The 18720-nt window shown below is 49.0% G+C and overlaps 1 protein-coding gene and 1 pseudogene across 2 annotated transcripts; both read left to right on the top strand.

The window, feature by feature from the left end:
• Positions 1–6008: 6008 nt before the first annotated feature.
• Positions 6009–17994, top strand: GOLGA6A (golgin A6 family member A). 2 transcript variants are annotated; one of them, XM_024349284.3, is made up of 18 exons: positions 6009–6180; positions 7869–7988; positions 9914–9994; positions 10852–10890; positions 11152–11202; positions 11303–11384; positions 11481–11587; positions 12625–12711; positions 12820–12927; positions 13120–13207; positions 13626–14155; positions 14432–14500; positions 15825–15894; positions 16326–16417; positions 16982–17084; positions 17168–17271; positions 17361–17514; positions 17601–17994. In XM_024349284.3, exons 1-18 carry the CDS (start codon positions 6097–6099, stop codon positions 17726–17728), a joined length of 2097 nt encoding a protein of 698 aa, XP_024205052.2. In that variant the 5' UTR covers positions 6009–6096; the 3' UTR covers positions 17729–17994. The 2 variants fall into 2 exon arrangements, with proteins under 2 accessions (XP_024205052.2, XP_024205053.2); XM_024349285.3 differs by lacking the exon at positions 14432–14500 and having other exon boundaries at positions 6042–6180.
• Positions 6144–6876, top strand: LOC112205598 (basic proline-rich protein-like; annotated as a pseudogene).
• Positions 17995–18720: the final 726 nt, after the last annotated feature.

Below are 18720 nucleotides of genomic sequence, written 5' to 3'. Positions count from 1 at the left end.
ACCCTGCCCTGCCCTGGCTCTCTAGTGAGAAATTGCAGTTGCTTGGACAGTGGGGCTGACCCAGGACAAATGCATATATTGGGCTGGTCTTCAGGGTGCTGGGGTAGGGGCAGGGGCACTTCAGGGATAGGAAGGAGGGGCCTGTGTGTTCCAGAAGTACAGAGGAACCTGGTGCCGGCCACAGTCAACCCCTATGTGATGATCTTTCTACCCGCCCTCTTTTGTGTCTTGGTGCTGGCTGCTGTCTTTGGCCAGGTAAGCTCATGGTCTGGGCTCCTGGGGTCCACTCACTGGGCCTCCACACTGCCTGCAGGTAGGGGAGCCTTTGGGCCAGGACTATCCTTGGCTCCCCTTCCAGGTGGTGGGTTCAAAGACCATTCCTGGGTTCCACCACCGCCAAGCCTCAATGGTGTCTCGATGGTCACAGGAACTGCTGGGGCTTTCTAGGTTAAGACCCTTGCCTATCCCGGTGTTCCCCCCTGCAGTAGGGGGCTGCAGGGGTCAGCCTCAGTCTCTGCCTTGGGAGCCTGCCTTACCTTGCCTGAACTCAAGCGATCTGCCTGCCTTGGACTCCCAAAGTGCTGCGATTATAGGCGTGAGCCACTGCACCCAGCCCAGCCTTGACTTTGAAATATATGTTGTACATCCAGACAGCAGTGAACTCTGGGGGAACACCAAAGATGAGGAGAATGAGAGAAGAGATACCTCCAATTAAAGGAGTTAGGAAGAGATGCTTGAACTTATGTTTTAAAAAGTCAATGCAGGTTGGGCACAGTGGCTCGCACCTGTACACACAGCACCTTGGGAGGCTGAAGTGGGTGAACGGCTGGAGCCTAGAAGTCTGAGACCACCCTGGGCAACATGGCAAAACCCCGTCTGTACACAAAATACAATAATTAGCCAGGCACGGTGGTGCCTGTGGTCCCAGCTACTCGGGAGGCTGAGGTGGGAGGTCAAGGCTGCAGTGAGCTCAGATCCACCACTCCACTGCAGCCTGGGCGACAGAGTGACACCCTGTCTTAAAAAAAAAAAAGTCACTGTTTTGGGGTTTTCTGGGTGAAACCTCTGTTTCCATAAAAAAAGAAAAGGGTCGAGACAGTATGTATTACTGATTCAAAATCATAACCTGATGCTTAGAGTAAATCATTGTATCTATTGTTTCAAAAACCAACCTCAGGATTATTAAAAGTTAATTTTATTGGGTTTTTCTTTAAGCTTGGCTGATTCTCAGGTCTGTCACTTCCAAGCCCATGTTTTACTACTTTGTAACCCTATTTGGAAGGAAAACTGCAGCTCACATTATGATCCATCCTGAGATGAAAAGTTTCACACATATACACCACATATACCCCCCACCACAGTATGATGACACAGCGACCCAACCTCGGGCAAATGGTACCACTGCCAGCAAATTTTTTTCTTTATTTTAAATATTTTTACTGTATTTCTTCTAACAGCAGCAAATGCATTTAACACTTTATTGAGATTCTCAACAGCTGCCATTTGGTTTGTGTAGAAAATTGTTTACAAAGTAACTTTTTTCCATTTTTGAAATTTTAATGAAAATTATGTTCTTCAGTTTTAAAGCCCCATCCCTCTCCCAAAGAAAGGTTAATAACTAACTACCAAGTAATGATTATTTAGGAAAAGAAGAAAAGCAAAACCAGCTTGTAAACACTTCTGGAACATGGGTAAGGGGCCAAAGTCAAGACCTTCTGGGCCCAGTGCAGGTGCTAGGCTTGCCTCGGGACACCATCAGCACTTCCCCATCCACAACATCCTCAACAGCTGGGAGCCATGCGCAGACCCCAGGGGGCTTCCTGTTCCACAAGCTCCCCTCTCTTTTTCCTCTCCACCCTTGCTGTCGGGCCTCCCTTCCAAATCTGCCTAACAAAGGCAGCAGGATCTTTAATACTGTTCAGCTTTGTCAATGGAGACAGGATACTCTAGAAAGTTGAGAGATTCCCTGGTCCAGTCTGGGGGAGGAAAAAATATGCAGTGTAGCATAAATGGTTTTACTTGTCCACTCAGACACATGCTCATACTTATTAGATGGATGTATCAGATGCTTCAAAAGTCCTGATGTGTAGTAGCACAAAAGCTGCTTGTAAAAAGGAAGTTGCAAAATGATAAAAATTTCTGCAGCAGTTCAGGCTCCTGATGACAAAGCTGGTTCTGATAAGTAGTTCTTTTGACATGCACAGCAGCTTTCGCTGTAAGTCCTGTGTTCCAAGGGTTTCATTTAGACCACGGGAAGTTAAAAGCAAAGTTTAAATGTTCTCTGCTGACAAAATGTGGTATATATCCATCAATGGACTTCTACTCAGTAATGAAAGGAACAAACTACCAAAACCTGTTATATGTCATGGACCAACCTCAAAAACATTAGCTAAGTAAAAAAGCCAGACATGAGACCACATATTGTATAATTCCATTGATTTGAAATGTCCAAAAAAGGCAAGTTGATAGAGACGGAAATGGTCTGATTTACCTCAAGAGGTAGGGATTCAAGCTCTCTAGGGTACATGTGATACATACATGATAAAAAATAAGGAAAAGAAATTTATATGTAAATAAATGAAAATACTACTTCTCCCTGATTATAAAGAAAATTGCTTTCTTTTTGTAATAATTTGGAAGACAAAATATGAAGAAAAGTCTTTAATTTTGCCACTGAAAGCATTCTGGTTTGTTGCTTTTTATTTTTTTTATGCATATGAACATTTTAAAAAGTAGAATCGTAATATATAGTCTTTTGTCACTATGTTTTGGGCATATTTCTATGGCAGTAAATATATCCTTGGCATCATCTTTTTAAAAGCTCGATGTATATTAAGTTAATCATTGCCACCCCAGAAGTAAATTTTCTTATATATATATTTTAATGGACGCAAGCAAGCATTTTGGGGCTGAAGTCATAGAAGTAGAATTTCTGGAGGAAAATAACATAAAATAGTTTTAAGATTTTTAATAGAAATTTTCAAATTATCCTGCAGAAAAATTGGTTCAGTTTATACTCCCAACAGGGGCAGAGCTCCAGTGTCCCCCTTCCATTTGTCCTCTTTGCTGATATTTAAGGAGAAAATCTCATTGTTTTCATTGTATTTCTTTGGTTTCTAGTGCTTTTGAAACTTTTTTTTTTTTTTTTTTTTGAGATGGAGTCTTGCTCTATGGCCCAGGCTGGTGTGCAACAGTGCAATCTCGGATAACTGCAACCTCTGCCTCCTGGGTTCAAGTGATTCTTCTGCCTCAGCTTCCCGAGTAGCTGGGATTACAGGTGCCCACCAGCATGCCTGGCTCATTTTTGTATTTTTTAGTAGAGATGGGATTTCACCATGTTGGTCAGGCCCGTCTCAAACTCCTGACCTCAGGTGATCCACCCACCTCGGCCTCCTAAAGTGTTGGGATTACAGGCGTGAGCCACGGCCCTGGCCTTGAATCTTTTTTATGTGCTTATTGGCCATTTTTATTCTTGTGGGAAGTGCCTGTTTCTCCATTGCCTATTTTCTGGCCAAGCTCCCAAGTCACATTTCACTTAATTTTTATCCTGCTGATTGAAAACATTTTAACATAAACAGGAGCAGGACAGACTGTAATTATCTAGATCTTGCCCTGTCACCCAGGCTGGAGTGCAGTGGCATGATCATAGCTACCACAGCCTCGTACTCCTGAGCTGAAGCAATTTTCATACCTCAGCCTCCCAAGTAGCTAGGACTACAGGTGTGTGCCACCACGCCCAGCTAATTTTTGAAATTTTTTGTAGAGATGCGAATTCACTATGCTGCCCAGGCTGGTCTTGAACTCCTGACTTAAAGTGATCCTCCCACCTTGGCTTGCCAAAGTGTTGGGATTACAGGCGTGAACTACTGCTCCCGGCCGAGAGCTCATTTTGTTTGCTAGTGGTGATATTGGTATCTTTTTATATTTGAGGCTTTGGTGCTAGTGCTGAAGTATTACACTCACCATCCGAGGTTTGCAGGACTTTTGTTTTAATATTGAATAGATGGAACTGTTTACTTCTGCATCTTTGCAGGCATACAAAATGTGCCTACCAGGACTCTGCTTTATATCTATCGAAAGCAAGAAGTAATACAGTAAAACTTTGCCTGGCTAGAGGCTTTGGAAGAATGGAGTATTCTGATTTAATGCTATTAACTTGGAAGTGTAAAGGTGAAAAGAATTCAAAACTTACATTTCCTGTTGAAGGCAATTTGAAAATACAGCCAGTGATTCCACTTTTCTTCTCTAGTAAGTTTGGACATTCTGATCTACTTGGTGTTTTATTATAGAACTGCTAGTGTGCCTGAGACTTACATTGTGAAGACACTTTTTAAAAAACTTGAGAGGTAAGAGGGTGTAAATGGTATTGTGTGAGATCAGGCTGGATGAGAACTGACACTTGTAAACATACTTTTTTGGCTGAATCTCTGATTGCCATTTGTTTTCTTATTTAACTCATAAAAACAAAACACATTGGATGGAGGGTGGGAATAGGAAGGAGATTTATGTCTTTTAATTGCATGTCATTGTTTCATATCAAGACAGAACATATGGTATCCCTGGCTTTGGACCTACAGAGGAAACATATTTTTCTACCTGCTGTATGCCAGAGGTTCTTGAACACCTGGAGGGATGACTGCAGCACAGATTGCTGAGCCCTACTCCAGAGTTTCTGATCACCATGTCCAGGGTGGGGCCTGAGAATTTGCACTTATAAAAAGTTCTCAGGTTCTGCTGGTGCTGCTAGTCCAGAGGCTACATTTTTGAGAACCACTCTTGTCTACTAACTGTAAATTGTAGAACTCTAGAACAAAGCTTAGTTTGGTGTAGGAAAAGAAGCTCACAGGTTATGGAGCAAATCATGAAAGATTCAACCCTTGATCCCAGCCTCGTGTGGAATTCAGGTAACAATCAATACACAGTGACATAACACAATTCTTGGTTATCATGATTGCAAGTCATAGCCAAGTATCAAGTGAGAAATTCAGTTTCATTTGCAAGGCTTAGAGAGGCCAGGTGATTCTAGAAAAATAGGCCTTGTATTTGCTTTAAACCAGTAAAGAGCTTTGAGTGCTTATTAAATGGAAAGCTTTGTGTTTTTATTTATTTTTGACTATTTTATTTTATGTTTTGAGATGGAGTCTCAGTCTGTCACCCAGGCTGGAGTGCAGTGGGGTGACCTTGGCTCACTGCAACTTCCGCCTCCCGGGTTCAAGTGATTCTCCTGCCTCAGCCTCCTGAGTAGCTGGGATTACAGGTACCCACCACCACACCTGGCTAGTTTTTGTATTTCGAGTAGAGACGGGGTTTCACCATGTTGGCCAGGCTGGTCTTGAACTCCTGACCTAAGGTGATCCACCCACCTAGGCCTCCCAAAGTGCTGGGATTACAGGTGTGAGCCACCACACCCGGCCCAAAAACTTTGTATTTTTAAAGATATTAGACATGTTTCTTGTTTTTTAAAAAATCTTAATAATGTAGGAGAATAAGAGAAATGTTTTTTCCAAAACCGAGAAATCATTGTGATTATTTTACCTTATTGGAATGTTGGATAATATAGTCCACTTCATTCATTAATCATCAAACATGCTATGGATTTTCCATTTTTATAGGATTTGTGTCTTCACTGGGGTAATACTGGTAATTCTTATACTCCACCTGAAGATGAAAAATGTAGGCCAAAATCATAGACCATACATAGAAGCTGGATAATGAAGACAGCTCTGGAGGAACATGTAGACACACACACACTGACACACATATATATAAAGTATAAACACATATATTTTTTAAAGTTTATTTTTAACATTTTAAAGCAAAAGCCGGTCCTCCCCTCTCCCGGAGTAGGCAGGCCCCGCCCCTCTCCCCGAGTGGGCGGGGACAGCAGTCACATGGGCAGCTTTCCTTGTGATGTCACAGGTTCCTCTGGACACACTGCTGCCTGGCCACGCCTCCTTTCCTTTTCATCTTTCTCATTGACCAATGGGATCGGAGCATTAAGGCCACACCCCTATTCTGCATTCTAGTGTGGCCCTGGTTACGCCTCCTCTGGCTCAGTCACACAGCAGCCTTGTAGGTGACTGGAGGTGTTCGCTGATGTGGCCCCAACCCTACCTCCCTCCCGACCCCATGATGCCAGAAGAAACTCGATGGAACAAATTGGCAGCAGTCAAGAAAAAGGTAAAAAGCAAAGAAAAAGGTCATGGCCCCCCAACCTAGCCAGAGATCCCCCCTGATGACAAGACCACTCTCAGAGTCCATACCACTCTTGAGGCACACCGGGCTGGGGCCCCCCTACCCCGGCGCCTCTGGGCTCTCCCCACCAAAGTCTTGTCAGTCAGCCCCGCCCCTTCAGCAAGCAGCCCGGCCTCTGCCCTCGCCAATCGCCCTGCGGTGACTTTGGGCGGATGACTGCTGGGGCTCCCTGCTCCATATTCAGCCCTCAGGTCCTGCTGCCCCAAGCCCAACCTCCCTGGGTTCTTTGGGCTCACCTCTCCAAGGACCTGGGTCCCCCAGCCCCAACCCCCCAGCATCGCCAGTCATCCCGGGGTGACTTTGGGCTGGTGACGCCTGGGGTTCCCTGAGCAGACTCTGCTCTCCCCTCCTGCTGACCCAAGCCCGACCTCCCTGGGCTCTCTGGACTGGCATCTCCAAGGACCTGGGTCCCAGCCCCACATCCCCCCTCCCCCATCGTGGATCGGCAACTCAGCCATTGCACTGATGAGGTTCCCCCCACCCCCAGGAGGAGTGGAATGTAGTGATGTCACAGTCCCCCTAGGAACTGTCATTACTGCTGCAAGACTGGCCTTTGATCTTACAACCCAGTCCCCTAAGCATTCTCACCCCATTTCTGGTTCCTCTGGTCACAGCACAAATTTCCAGCTAGAAGGGAAATGGGGACTATGGGACCTAGGAGCAAGAGGTTTCAGGCTGCCTTACTCCCTTCACATAGACATCGACAGTGTGAAAAGCCTACACTTCCCCTGTGAGCTCAAAATGTTGACAGTATCTCTGGGTGGTAATGGGAGAATGGGTTTGGTTTGGTTTTCTCCCAGGCTTCTACTCTCCAGAGAGACTTTAACATTTTTTTCTGAGTTCTCCACCTCATATTCTAATTCTCCACGGTTCTGGGACCAGACTGCCCTTCAGTCAGTGGTCTCTGAAGTGAGATTTGCTCATCTTCTGTGGAATAGATCTTGGGAAACTGAACTTGACAGCTTGAATCTTCCTCATATCATCTCAACTTGGGGTACATTGAGTGCCACAGGATAAATGTGGGAGATCTTTCTGAAGCATCAGTTTCCCTTGATTCTCTTGAGAGAGAAAAAACATTAATGTACTTAGGGGTGACCCTCACATAGGTTTCTAAGAGTATACTAGACTTCTCTCTGAAATGAGACTTGGGTTGTCCTCTTTCTGATAAATTCCCAGATTTAACAAAAAAGCTGCCTTCTGCCATGAGGACACATTGATATAAAAGTTTGAGAGGTACTGGTGCACTTCTTCACACTAACAGACATGTGAGGATGTGTGACTCTAAACCACACAGCGTGTAGTTCCTGCCTATGTAATGTTTACTTTTCTTCCTCTGCGTCTGGTTTTGGTCCCCGGCAGCTGCTGATCATGGCAAAACCCCAGAGCTTGGAGTCAGAAGACCAAGTTTAAGTTCCATTATTACCCCCCCAACTTTTTTTTTTAGCCATAATATCCATCCCTCTCAATCACTAAGTGATTGTGACAACACCTTGTACAGTTGTTGGTGGCATTAAATCAGATGGTGTATAAGAGTATTTTGCAAAAACTGTAAGGAGGGTGTGGCTGTAGGGGCTGGTAGTTCTCATGAGTATTACTGCTCTTCTTTCCCACAGCTAAAAGAATATCAGCAAAGGAAGAGCCCTGGTGTCCCAGCAGGAGCAAAGACAAAAAAGAAAAAAACTGGCAGTAGCCCTGAGGCAACCACTTCTGGTGGTTGCCACTCACCTGGGGATGTGAGTCTTGGCTGGCCAGGCTCCTGGGGACAGGGGGCCCAAGGGGCAGTAGAGGGTAATTGTTGAGATTGCTGGGTACTGGTTAAGAATTCTGGGTTTGAATCCTGCTTCTTCATCTGCTAGCGATCTGATTTATGGCAAGTTGCTTGAGCTCTTTGAGCCTCTCTTTTCCCACCTGTGAAATAGGGGTAGTATTGTTTGACTTCCATTTGTGAAGTTTAAATGAGATTCCTTATTGTTGTTGTTTTCATGTTAACCCCTAGTACGTGGCCTTCTGTAAACACCCAGGATACCCAGGAAATGATCATTGTTGTTTGATTTTCCTGATCCCCACTCTCAAGGGGAAGTTGGGCTAATGAGTACAGCCACTTGCCATCAGGCTGTCCCTTTAGGAGTCACTGAAGGGGGCCCAGGGTGTGGTGAGGAGAGCCCCAGGCACTAGGAGCAAGAGAAGATCTAACTTGCCACCAGCTTGTTGGGTGACCACAGAAAAATCACTTCTTCCGCTGGGCCTCAGTTTCCTCCTCTGTAAGATGATACTGGATAAGATCAGTGTCTTTCAAACTTGTTTTTTAGCTGGAGCCCCCTTAGTTCAAGTGAGCTCTTACTCAGGAGTCTGTTTTTTTTAATGGAGGTGGAGGTCTGGAGCTCTACCAGATTCATCGCCCATGTCCTGGGCCTGAGGAGAGGGGTCCAGTGAGCATATGAAGAGCTGCATTGGTCAGCTGACTCCACTCTGTGACTGCGTCACTCAGGGGACTTTTCCATCTATTTGTTCCTGCCCCTGGCAAGGCAGCAGGTGGCCATTTGGAAGAATGGCACAGGCCATGGTTTTAATCTCCTCTGCTTTTCTTCAGCATTTCCTTTTCCTGAACCCACATCTTCCTCCTACCCTGACTTTCTTGCTTCTCTCTAAGCCACTTCTGTCTTTCACCTCCTGCCCTTGTTTTTCCCTTGTCACCTCCTGTAGATTCAGGACATTCTACAGGTGCTGGTGTCCAACCTTAACTACTCCAATGGGGTAGCACTCCCCCATTGGACAAGTGGAAGGTGAGGCAGTGCCAAGACCCTTCTCTGGCTTGCTGTCTCCAGCTACGCATGGCCCTGAGGCTTCTCTGGTTTGGGGAATACTTGGCCTCTGCCTTGTTTTATGTTGCTGCCATTAACCTTCAGCCTGTTTCTGTCTGCTTCTTCACCTGCTTGATTGATTGGGTTTTTTCCTTCCCCGCATCTTTTATCATCTTGGAAATGGTGAGACCTAAAAGTTTAAAAGTAATTTGGGAATAACGTACAGAGCAGGCATATGGGATTTGGGCCTTTTTTTTTTTTTTTTTTTTTTTTTTTTTGAGACAGAGTCTCACTCTGTCACCCAGACTGGAGTGGAGTGGTGTGATCTCGGCTCGCTACAACCTCTGCCTCCTGGGTTCAAGCGATTCTCTTGGCTTAGCCTCCTGAGTAGCTGGGATTACAGGCACCTGCTACCACGCCTGGCTAATCTTTGTATTTTTAGTAGAGATGCAGTTTCACCATGTGGGCCAGGCTGGTCTTGAACTCCTGACCTCAAGTGATTCACTCCCCTCAGCCTCCCAAACTGTTGGGATTACCTGTGTCAGCCACTGTGCCCGGCTCCTTGCTGTTTTTATACTTTCTCTATATACATAACTATTTCCCATGTAAGTTTTTTTTTTAAATTTCTCATTTTTATTACTCCTGCATCATCTGTTACCCTGAAGGATCTGGAAGTAAGAGGCCCTGGGCCGAGGTGCAGTGACTCTGCAGGCCAGCCCTCCAACCTCCTCTCACAGTGGGGGCTGGGTGACCCTCTGCCAGCTGAGACAGCCCACACACACCCCAGCCCTAATGATTGTTCTCTCTACCTCTCCCCACAATCCTCTTCCAACTCCTCCTCTCTGCATGTGCCTCAGAGCCAGTACCAAGAACTAGCAGTAGCCCTGGAGTCAAGCTCTGTGACAATCAATCAACTCAATGAAAACATAGAATCATTGGTAAGAGTCCAGTGGGGTCCCCTGATTCCATGCTGCCAATCCTGGGCTTTAGTTTTCCCTTGGGGCCCTGAAGAAAGGGGCTGGGGGCCCCTGGTGCCAAGGGCAAATGGGGAGCTGGAGCACCCAGGCCTCACCTGGAGGGACCCCAGAGCAAGGAGCACGCAGCACGGCTCTTCTGTCACTGCCCTCTTTGCCGACTCTCTCTTCTCCAGACACCCCTGCTCCAGTCCTTGCCACACACGCCCTGGGGTTGTCACCTCTCAGGGAAGCGCTAGCCTGACTGGTTGTCAGGGGCCCTGTATTTCTGCCCTGACTCAGTCCCTAATTTGCTTTGAGTATGGACAAGCCACCTGTCCTCCTTGGGCTCGTGTTTCTGGAGGAGGTAGAGCATCAAAGTTCTCTGTTAGCTCTGAGAGTCTGAGATTTAAAGGCCCCTAGAATGGAAACCTGAGGGCCAAGGGCTCCTGTCTGTCCTTTTCCATCCTATATCTGCTGTGAAGAACCGTAGCTGGCCCGTATGTGCTCAGTAACTGTTTGTTGAATGAAGGCACCTTTCTAAATCACAAGCTGGCAGAAGGGTGGGCCTTCCTGAGACTCCCTCTCTAGAGGTTTATGTTACTGTCCTTTTGAGAGAATCCAGATTCAGACTTTGAGTTCTGTGGCTCTGGGCAAAAACCAACAAAGACCCAAATCCTCTGTCCTTGGGAGCTTGAAGAGGGTTGACCAGTTCGTGTCGCCATTGGGTCTGAGAATGTTGCCTTTAAAATCCATTCCTGGTCCCTGCCTACCGCTTCCAGGTCTGGGGAATAGAGTTCAGGGGGCCACTCTCAGTCACCTGAATTTGACTCTCCCCACAGAAACAGCAGAAGAAACAAGTGGAACATCAGCTGGAAGAAGTAACGTGATTTCTTTGCTCACAACATGACTGCTGGGTTTGGGGGACACTCAGATGCAGAGGCGCCAGTCTCATCTTGCCCACTCCCAGCCTGGGGAAGAAGGCTCACCCCTCAGATTCCACCCCATCCCCATAGGGTCCCTGATAACCTGGTCCCATGGGTGGGCCTGTCCTGGGACATTGGTGGCATTCTGGGGGCATGCCTCTTGCTGTGCCATCTCGGCCTCCCTGTGGTAAGAGCTCTGTCTTCCTCTTCCTATAGGCAAAGAAAGCAAACAGTGAAATACACAAAGCACAAACGGAGCAGTTAGAGGTGAGTGGGGGATGGGGAGCTTTCTCCTGTCCTCTGGAGAATGTTTCTTTCCTTCCCTTTCAGCACTTGCTTGGCTTTTCTCCCAAACATTCAATTCCAGACAATCAACATCCTCACATTGGAAAAGGCAGACTTGAAGACCACCCTTTACCATACTAAACGTGCTGCCAGACACTTCGAAGGTGGGAATCTGGGCACCCCATCATCCTTCAACCTGTCACTTTGACAAGTCTTTAGGGGGAGTCTTTTGGGCCCCATCTCAACCTCTCTCATTACAGAAGAGTCCAAGGATCTGGCTGGCCGCCTGCAATATGCCTTACAGCGTATTCAAGAATTGGAGCGGGCTCTCTGTGCTGTGTCTACACAGCAGCAGGAAGAGGACAGGGTGAGTCCAACCAGCTGCCCCGTCCCCTGGAAACCTGGCTTCCCAGATAGAGGAGTGAGCCTAAAGGTCCCTTCTGCAGGATGGAGTGTCCTGCCCAGAAGGCAGCATGGTCATTTCTCACTACTTTTGTGTATGGTTGTTAGAGGCAGCCTGGGGCTGAGTCAGCTGCTGTGGGTGAGTTGGGGGGCACTATGGGGAGTGAGCACTGGATGCAGAGCTCAGAGGCCAAGTGCCTGCCCTGCCCTTTCCTGGCTGTGGCCTTGGGCAAGTCCTAGGTGGGGTATTGGATAGTTGTTCTGTGAAGGTACAGAAGAGCACCTTTAGTATGTTACCATTTCTGTAGAGAGAGGAAAGGGGTGTGTGTGTGTGTGTGTGTGTGTGTGTGTGTGTGTACTATGATAATATACAAAAACATGTCTGCAAGCATTCATAAAAAACTCAGGAGAGAGTAACAGGGTGCCTGGGAGACACCTCCCTTCTGTACCTTCTGAGTTTTGGACTATATGAATGTATCATCCTTTCAAAAAGTGAACAAAAGATTAATTTCCCCCTTCCTATCTGTGTCCCCACCCCCAGCAAGAAAAATGGGCTTAGAGAATAGGATAGACCTGGGTGTTCAAATCCCAGCTCTGTCTAAGTGATCTTAGGCAAGCACTTAACCTCGAACACTCGATGTTTTTCATCTACACAATAGAGGTAATCCTAGTAACTGTCTCATATGGTGGTTGTGAGGATTAAATGGGATTGCTAGCATGGAACCTGGTGAAGCACTCCATAATGGTTCAAACAGTGGTAGTAATAACAGTAATAACAATAGCAATATTATCTGATCTCTCTGGGCCTCTGTTAGCCAGCTGTAAATTCCATCTCTTTCCCTCTCCCTTCCAACTTTACTGAGTTCTTTTAATAACCAGGCCACGGGCTTGGAAATGCCTTGACCTTTACTAACCGAGATGTATATTGAGCCTAGCCCTAGCCCTTTTAAGGGGCACTGCCTGAGCTCCCCAGATCAAAACTTCTCACTCTTCACCATCCAGTCCTTGAGCTGCAGAGAAGCAGTCCTCCAGTGGCGGTTACAGCAGACCATAAAGGAGCAGGCACTGCTGAACGCACACGTGACACAGGTGAGGCTTTGCAGAGGGAGGGATGTGGAAGGAAGATGACCCCAGGTGGCCAGGAGCAGGTGAGGACCAGTGACAGCCCTTCCTAACTTCTCTGCCCATTTCTTGCAGGTGACAGAGTCACTAAAACAAGTCCAGCTGGAGCAGGACGAATATACTAAACACATAAAAGGAGAGAGGGCCCGGTGGCAGGAGAGGATGTGGAAAATGTCGGTGGAGGTGAGGTCTGACCCTTCAGCCCCCACTTTAGATAGGTCACTGGATTTTTCTGGGCATCTGTAAAATGGGAATAGTACAGCCAGAGGTGGTCATGGGTCTGGGCTTTGTGGAGATGGGGGCAGAGAGTGAGATGGTAGCCTGTCCAGCCACCAGCCCCTCTCTCCAGGGCCCTTTCCCCTGTGCTTTGGGCAGGCTCGAACATTGAAGGAAGAGAAGAAGTGCGACATACATCGGATACAGGAGCTGGAGAGGAGCTTGTCTGAACTCAAAAACCAGATGGGTAAGATGGGGCTGGTGTGACCTGGGAGCAGGACTGGCATCAGAGGTCTGTGGGGGTGGCTTAGAATGCCCCAGGGAGGTGGGTGGATGGAAGGGCTTTGAGGCAGAGGGAAAGAGGTCTGTGCCAGGAGACGGCAAGTTTTGTCATCTCCATGAGCCTCAGGGTCCCCATCAGCAAAGAGGGAGGAGTGCCCGTTGTCAGCCACCCACAGTGCTCTCTATGTGAAGGTGGCTTGGAAACTGGCTACCATCGGGTGCGAGGAATCATTAGCAGTGAGGCCAAGTTTGGGAAGCCTGAGAGGAGCTTCCCAAGAGCTCCTCAAACCTCAAGAGGAGGTTTTTTTTTTTTTTTTTTGAGGTGGGGGTGGGTAGAGGGGCTGGGGAATCCAGAGGCCCTTATTGTCTGCTTTGTTTCTCAGCTGAGCCCCTATCCCTGGCACCCCCAGCAGTGACCTCTGTGGTGGAACAGCTACAAGATGAGGCCAAACACCTGAGGCAGGAGGTGGAAGGTCTGGAGGAAAAGCTCCAATCCCAGGTGGAAAACAATCAGGCCTTGAGTGTCCTGAGCAAGGAACAAAAGCAGAGACTCCAGGAGCAGGAGGAGAAACTCCAGGAGCAGGAGGAGATGATCCGAGAGCAGGAGGAGATGCTCCGAGAGCAGGAGGCGCAGAGGGTGCGGGAGCTGGAGAGACTGTGTGAACAAAACGAGAGGCTTCGGGAGCAGCAGAAGACGCTACAGGAGCAGGGTGAGAGGCTGCGAAAGCAGGAGCAGAGGCTACACACGCAGGAGGAGAGGCTGCAAAAGCAGGAAAAGAGGCTGTGGGACCAGGAGGAGAGGCTGTGGAAGAAGGAGGAGAGGCTACAAAAGCAGGAGGAGAGGCTCGTGCCCTTCCAGAACCACAAGCTCGACAAGCAGCTGGCCGAGCCACAGTGCAGCTTCGAGGATCTGGTGGGTTGCCCCACCTGGGGAGCCTGCCCTCATCCCTATCCCTCCAGGCCTTTGTTTCCCCACCTGTAAAATGGGCCAGTGTAGCCCTCACATGAAATTGTACTTCTAAAGGCACCTGTGAGCTACAGCTCATCGGGCTCTGCTCTGATGGCTGTGGGGGAGAAGGGATGATTTTTCTAACCTGCCTCCACCCTTCCTGGTGATATGGGAGGCAGACACCAAGGTCTGGTGTCTCCAGCTGCAGTGGATGGCCACTGATTGCTTCTCTCTGTCCAGAACAACGAGAAAAAGAGCACACTGCAGCTGGAGCAGCAAGTAAAGGAGCTGCAGGAGAAGCTAGATGAGGTGAAGGAGATGGTAACCTCCACCCCATCCAAGAAGGGCTGGGAGGTGGGCACCAGCATCTGGGGAGGGGAGGTGCCAGGCCAAAGGCAGCTCCAGCTGGGAGGCAGGTGACCCCAGCACCCTCCAGGGCAGCCCTAAGACTGTTTCTTGCTTCCTGCCCTCTGACTTTTAGAGGTGGGTAGCCCTGGGCTCCTCCCAGATCGGGACATCATCATCCCAGCTAGAGGCATGGAGCCCCCAGTCACAGGGGAAGAGACAGTGGTACAAGAGGCTCCTTATCCGGGCACGGTGGCTCGCACCTGTAATCCCAGCACTTTGGGAGGCTGAGGCAGGAGAATCATTTGATGTCAGGAGTTTGAGACCAGCCTGGCCAACGTGGCGAAACCTCACCTCTACTAAAATTACAACAACAACAAAAAATTAGCCAGGCATGGTGGCGCATGCCTGTAATCCCAGCTACTCAGGAGGCTGAGGCACGAGAATCGCTTGAGCCCACGTGGTGGAGGTTGCAGTGAGCTGAGATTGCACCACTGCACTCCAGCCTGGGCCACAGAGTGACACTGTCTCAAAACAAAACAAAAAAGCCTCCTTAGATTCAAACTGGATTCTGGCCTGGGTTCCACTGGTCACCATTCAACTACTGTTCATCTCTAAGTCTCTGTTTCTGTGACTTCAAAAGGAAGTTAGCATTTTCCTTGCAGAGGTGCTGAGGATTGAATGAGAGAATACCTGGAAAGCATTAGGCATGTAGCACACTTAGATGGTGGTTGGCTTCCTCTGCTTTTCCACCAGTCTGTGGCCTACAGTTTAAATGGTGGGAAGAAGGACATGAGATTTGAGGCTGGGGAAGGAGGTATGGGGTTCTAGGCAAGGGAGGAAGCCTCTTAGGCCTGGAGCAAGGGACCAGGGTCCTGGGCAGGTGACAGAGCCCCACCGTGCCCTAGCTACCCTATTAATGGGCCCAGAACCTGGAAGCCAGCCACCATGTGCCCTCATGCCCAGGGTCTTCCTGCAGGTGGAGATGAAGAGCCAAGAGTCTCAGAGTCTGCAACAGCAGTGAGACTAGTACCTTGGTCACCTGCAGCAGTACATGGCCACCTATCAGCAGCTGACCTCTGAGAAGGAGGTGCTGCACAGGCAGTTACTGCTACAGACCCAGCTCGTGGACCAGCTGCAGCAGCAGGAAGCTTGGGGCAAAGCGGTGGCTGAGATGGCCCACCAAAAGTTGCAGGAGACCCAGGGGAGGGAGTTGCTGAGGATGGGGCCCCGAGGGGGATGACCTGGCAACCTCCGTGCCTTCTCACTCTGTTTCCCGTCCCCTTAGGAACCAGCTGCCAGCCACCAGAACCAACAGCTAGAGACCCAGCTAAGCCTCGTGGCTCTCCCTGGAGAAGGTACAGGAGACCACTCAGAGGAAGAGGAGAGAGCCCCAGGAGGAAGGGGGGACTGTTAGCAGCATAGGATTGAGGGGTTGGAAGAGACCTTTAGAACAGCTGGTCGTTATGCCAAGCGGGTGTCCGCACTAAGTTCAGCATCAATATGGTGACCTCCTGGGAGCAGGGGGCCACCAGGTTGCCTAAGGATGAATGAACTGGACCAGATCAGAAAGGGAGCAGGTCAGGACTCCCACACCGACTGGTAGTGGGACTGTGCCTGGGCAATGTAGCAAGATCTTGTTCTTAAAAGGAAAAATAAAGAACAGCAGCTCATTCCCCTCTGGGGAGAGGCTGGCTCAGGGTTACACATTGAGGGTGAGGACAGAGGTGGGCCCACAGTACCTCCTTTGTTGGGTTGTCTGAGGACCCCTCTGGCCACCTCCCCACAGGAGATGGAGGAGAACATCTGGACAGTGAGGAGGAGGAGGCGCCTCGGTCCACACCAAACATCCCAGAGGACCTGGAGAGCCGGGAGGCCACGGTGAGCCTGACTTTCCCTGCCCCGCTTTGCCACCTTCCTCTGTGGTCCCTCCCAGAGCCCCTTATGCTCTTGGTTTTCCCGCCTTCTGATTTCTGTGGCCCCTCACCTCTTCCGGGAGGCAGTGGTCAGACACCTTGTCACCTGTGACCAACAGGTGCACTCTCTGAGGCCCCAAGGGAAGGGACTGTGCTCCAACTTCCTGCCTCATTTGCTCTGTCTATGCCCCTACAAGAATACTCACCTCTTGCCTTCAAGTGGCATTTTTCAACTCCGCTGGAACCAGTTCCCAGGAGGAGCAGGCACGGCTATGTGGGCAGCGGAAGGTGCGAAGGCTGTGCTGCCTGCACCTGGCTCATCTGGTGGTCTTGGCCTGGAAGGAGCCAGAGGCAGAGGCCCCAGCCCCAGGGAGGACTGGAGATGAGTTTGTGTGTGGGGGGAGCTACCGGGCCCTGAAGGAGGCCATGGTGAAGCTGAAAGTGAGTCAGTCCTGGCATGGGCCAAGAAAAGTGGGGGCGGGGCAGAACAGGTCACTCCGGAGATGTGACCCCATTATTTTGGCTCCAGAGCAGCTTTATGGACCTCCCAAAGGAGAAGGCGGACGGGACGGAGCAGGTGGAGAGACGAGAGCTTGGATTCGTCCAGCCTTCTGGAGTGACAGATGGCATGAGTGAGCAGGAGGCCAGGGCATGGGCACAGGGAGCTGCAGGGCCATCGGAGGGACCCTAGGGTCTGAGCCGTGTCCTCTTGTAGGAGAGTCCTTCACCGTATATGAAAGCCAGGGGGCAGTGCCAAACACGTGGCACCAGGAGATGGAGGATGTCATCAGGCTGGCCCAGAAGGAGGAGGAGATGAAGGTAGGGCGTGCAACATCTCTGTGGGGGTGGGGGTGGGCATGGGTGCTGGTGCAGGCTCCAGGTTGGGAGCTGAGCACCCCTCCCTTCAGGTGAATCTGCTGGAGCTGCAAGAGCTGGTGTTGCCCCTTGTGGGCAACCATGAGGGGCATGGCAAATTCCTCACCGCTGCCCAGAACCCTGCTGATGAGCCCACTCCAGGGGCCCCAGCCCCCCAGGAACTTGGGGCTGCCGGTGAGCAGGATGGTGAGTAGAGCTCTCAGGCGGGGTGGGCAGGCAGGAGCAGGGGAGGCTCGCACTGTGCTCAGACCCCCGCCTCCCTCTCTCCAAAGATTTTTATGAAGTGAGCCTGGACAACAATGTGGAGCCTGCACCAGGAGCGGCCAGGGAGGGCTCTCCCCATGACAACCCCACTGCACAGCAGATCGTGCAGCTGTCTCCTGTAATGCAGGACACCTAGGAGCACCCAGGCTTGCCCAGCAAACCCTGCGTGCCATTCTTTTACCAGGCAGCTGAGAACAGGGAGATAAACATCATCATCTTCTAAGAGCTGGTCAAGAAATTTAAAACAACAACAACAACAAAAAGTTACGGGGTTCATCTCCTACACAATTCATTTACTCCATTTGAATGCTAGAGCCACTCACATTTATTTGTGTTTCTAATTTACCGTTTAAATTTATTTGTAAAAAGTTAAGGGAGAGTTGGTCTTTCCCTGATGTTCTTTCTGGCATCCTTTAGCATTTTTACTTTTTACTTGATAATTGTAGGTCATTAGCACGCATATCGAGTTTGCCCTTAGGTGGTGGGAATTCAAACACACAAAGACCCACTATTTGCACAAAACTATTCTGGCTGGTTTGGAACAGGCTGCCATGCTTTTTTAATGTTATTGCAGCACGTATATTCATTACAGAATTCAGATAAAATGTGCTTATGTTCTGCTATTACGTTTGATCGAATCCTAACCACAGTGAGCTCTTCATTAGCTCAATATGTGGTTTGCCCTCAAGTGCGCACCGTTTATTACTTTGTAATATGCCACTGTGAGTACTGACATTTAGAGTTGTTTAAAGGCTGAGAACTGGAAACAGCCTTTCCCCTATTTTCTGTGTATTGGGGATGGGAGTCATAACATTTTGGGGAGCTTTTTAAATCTCACAGAAGAGGAAAGTGGCCTGCTCTGGCAGGTGTGTGCAGGATACAGTGTGTTTCATTTGTTCTGGTGCCAAGAATGAGCGCTGTACTATGGTAGTTCCCTTAGGATTTGTGTGTGCTCTGGGCTCATGAAGATATTGCATCATGAGCTGCAACAGTTGTACCCTTTCTCAATGACCTAAAAAGGGATTATTTCTGAGGAATGAAAGGCTCCCATCATTGACTGTGGATGTGGAAAACCTTTTCTAGCTTAGAGCATTTATATCTACAATACATTTTAAAGTCAGAGTTCAT

This window comes from Pan troglodytes, chromosome 16 (assembly GCF_028858775.2).
Source record: "Pan troglodytes isolate AG18354 chromosome 16, NHGRI_mPanTro3-v2.0_pri, whole genome shotgun sequence".
In the NCBI taxonomy this organism is placed as follows: Eukaryota; Metazoa; Chordata; class Mammalia; order Primates; family Hominidae; genus Pan; species Pan troglodytes.
This window is presented reverse-complemented; position numbering and strand designations above follow the sequence as displayed.

Excerpts from the sequence above, each read along its gene's own strand:
- GOLGA6A (XM_024349284.3), top strand. The coding sequence starts at position 6,097 with ATGTGGCCCCAACCCTACCTCCCTCCCGACCCCATGATGCCAGAAGAA. Across the intron at positions 13,208-13,625 it reads TGAACTCAAAAACCAGATGG|CTGAGCCCCTATCCCTGGCA; the intron begins GTAAGATGGGGC and ends TTTGTTTCTCAG. Across the intron at positions 17,085-17,167 it reads TGGAGTGACAGATGGCATGA|GAGAGTCCTTCACCGTATAT; the intron begins GTGAGCAGGAGG and ends GTCCTCTTGTAG.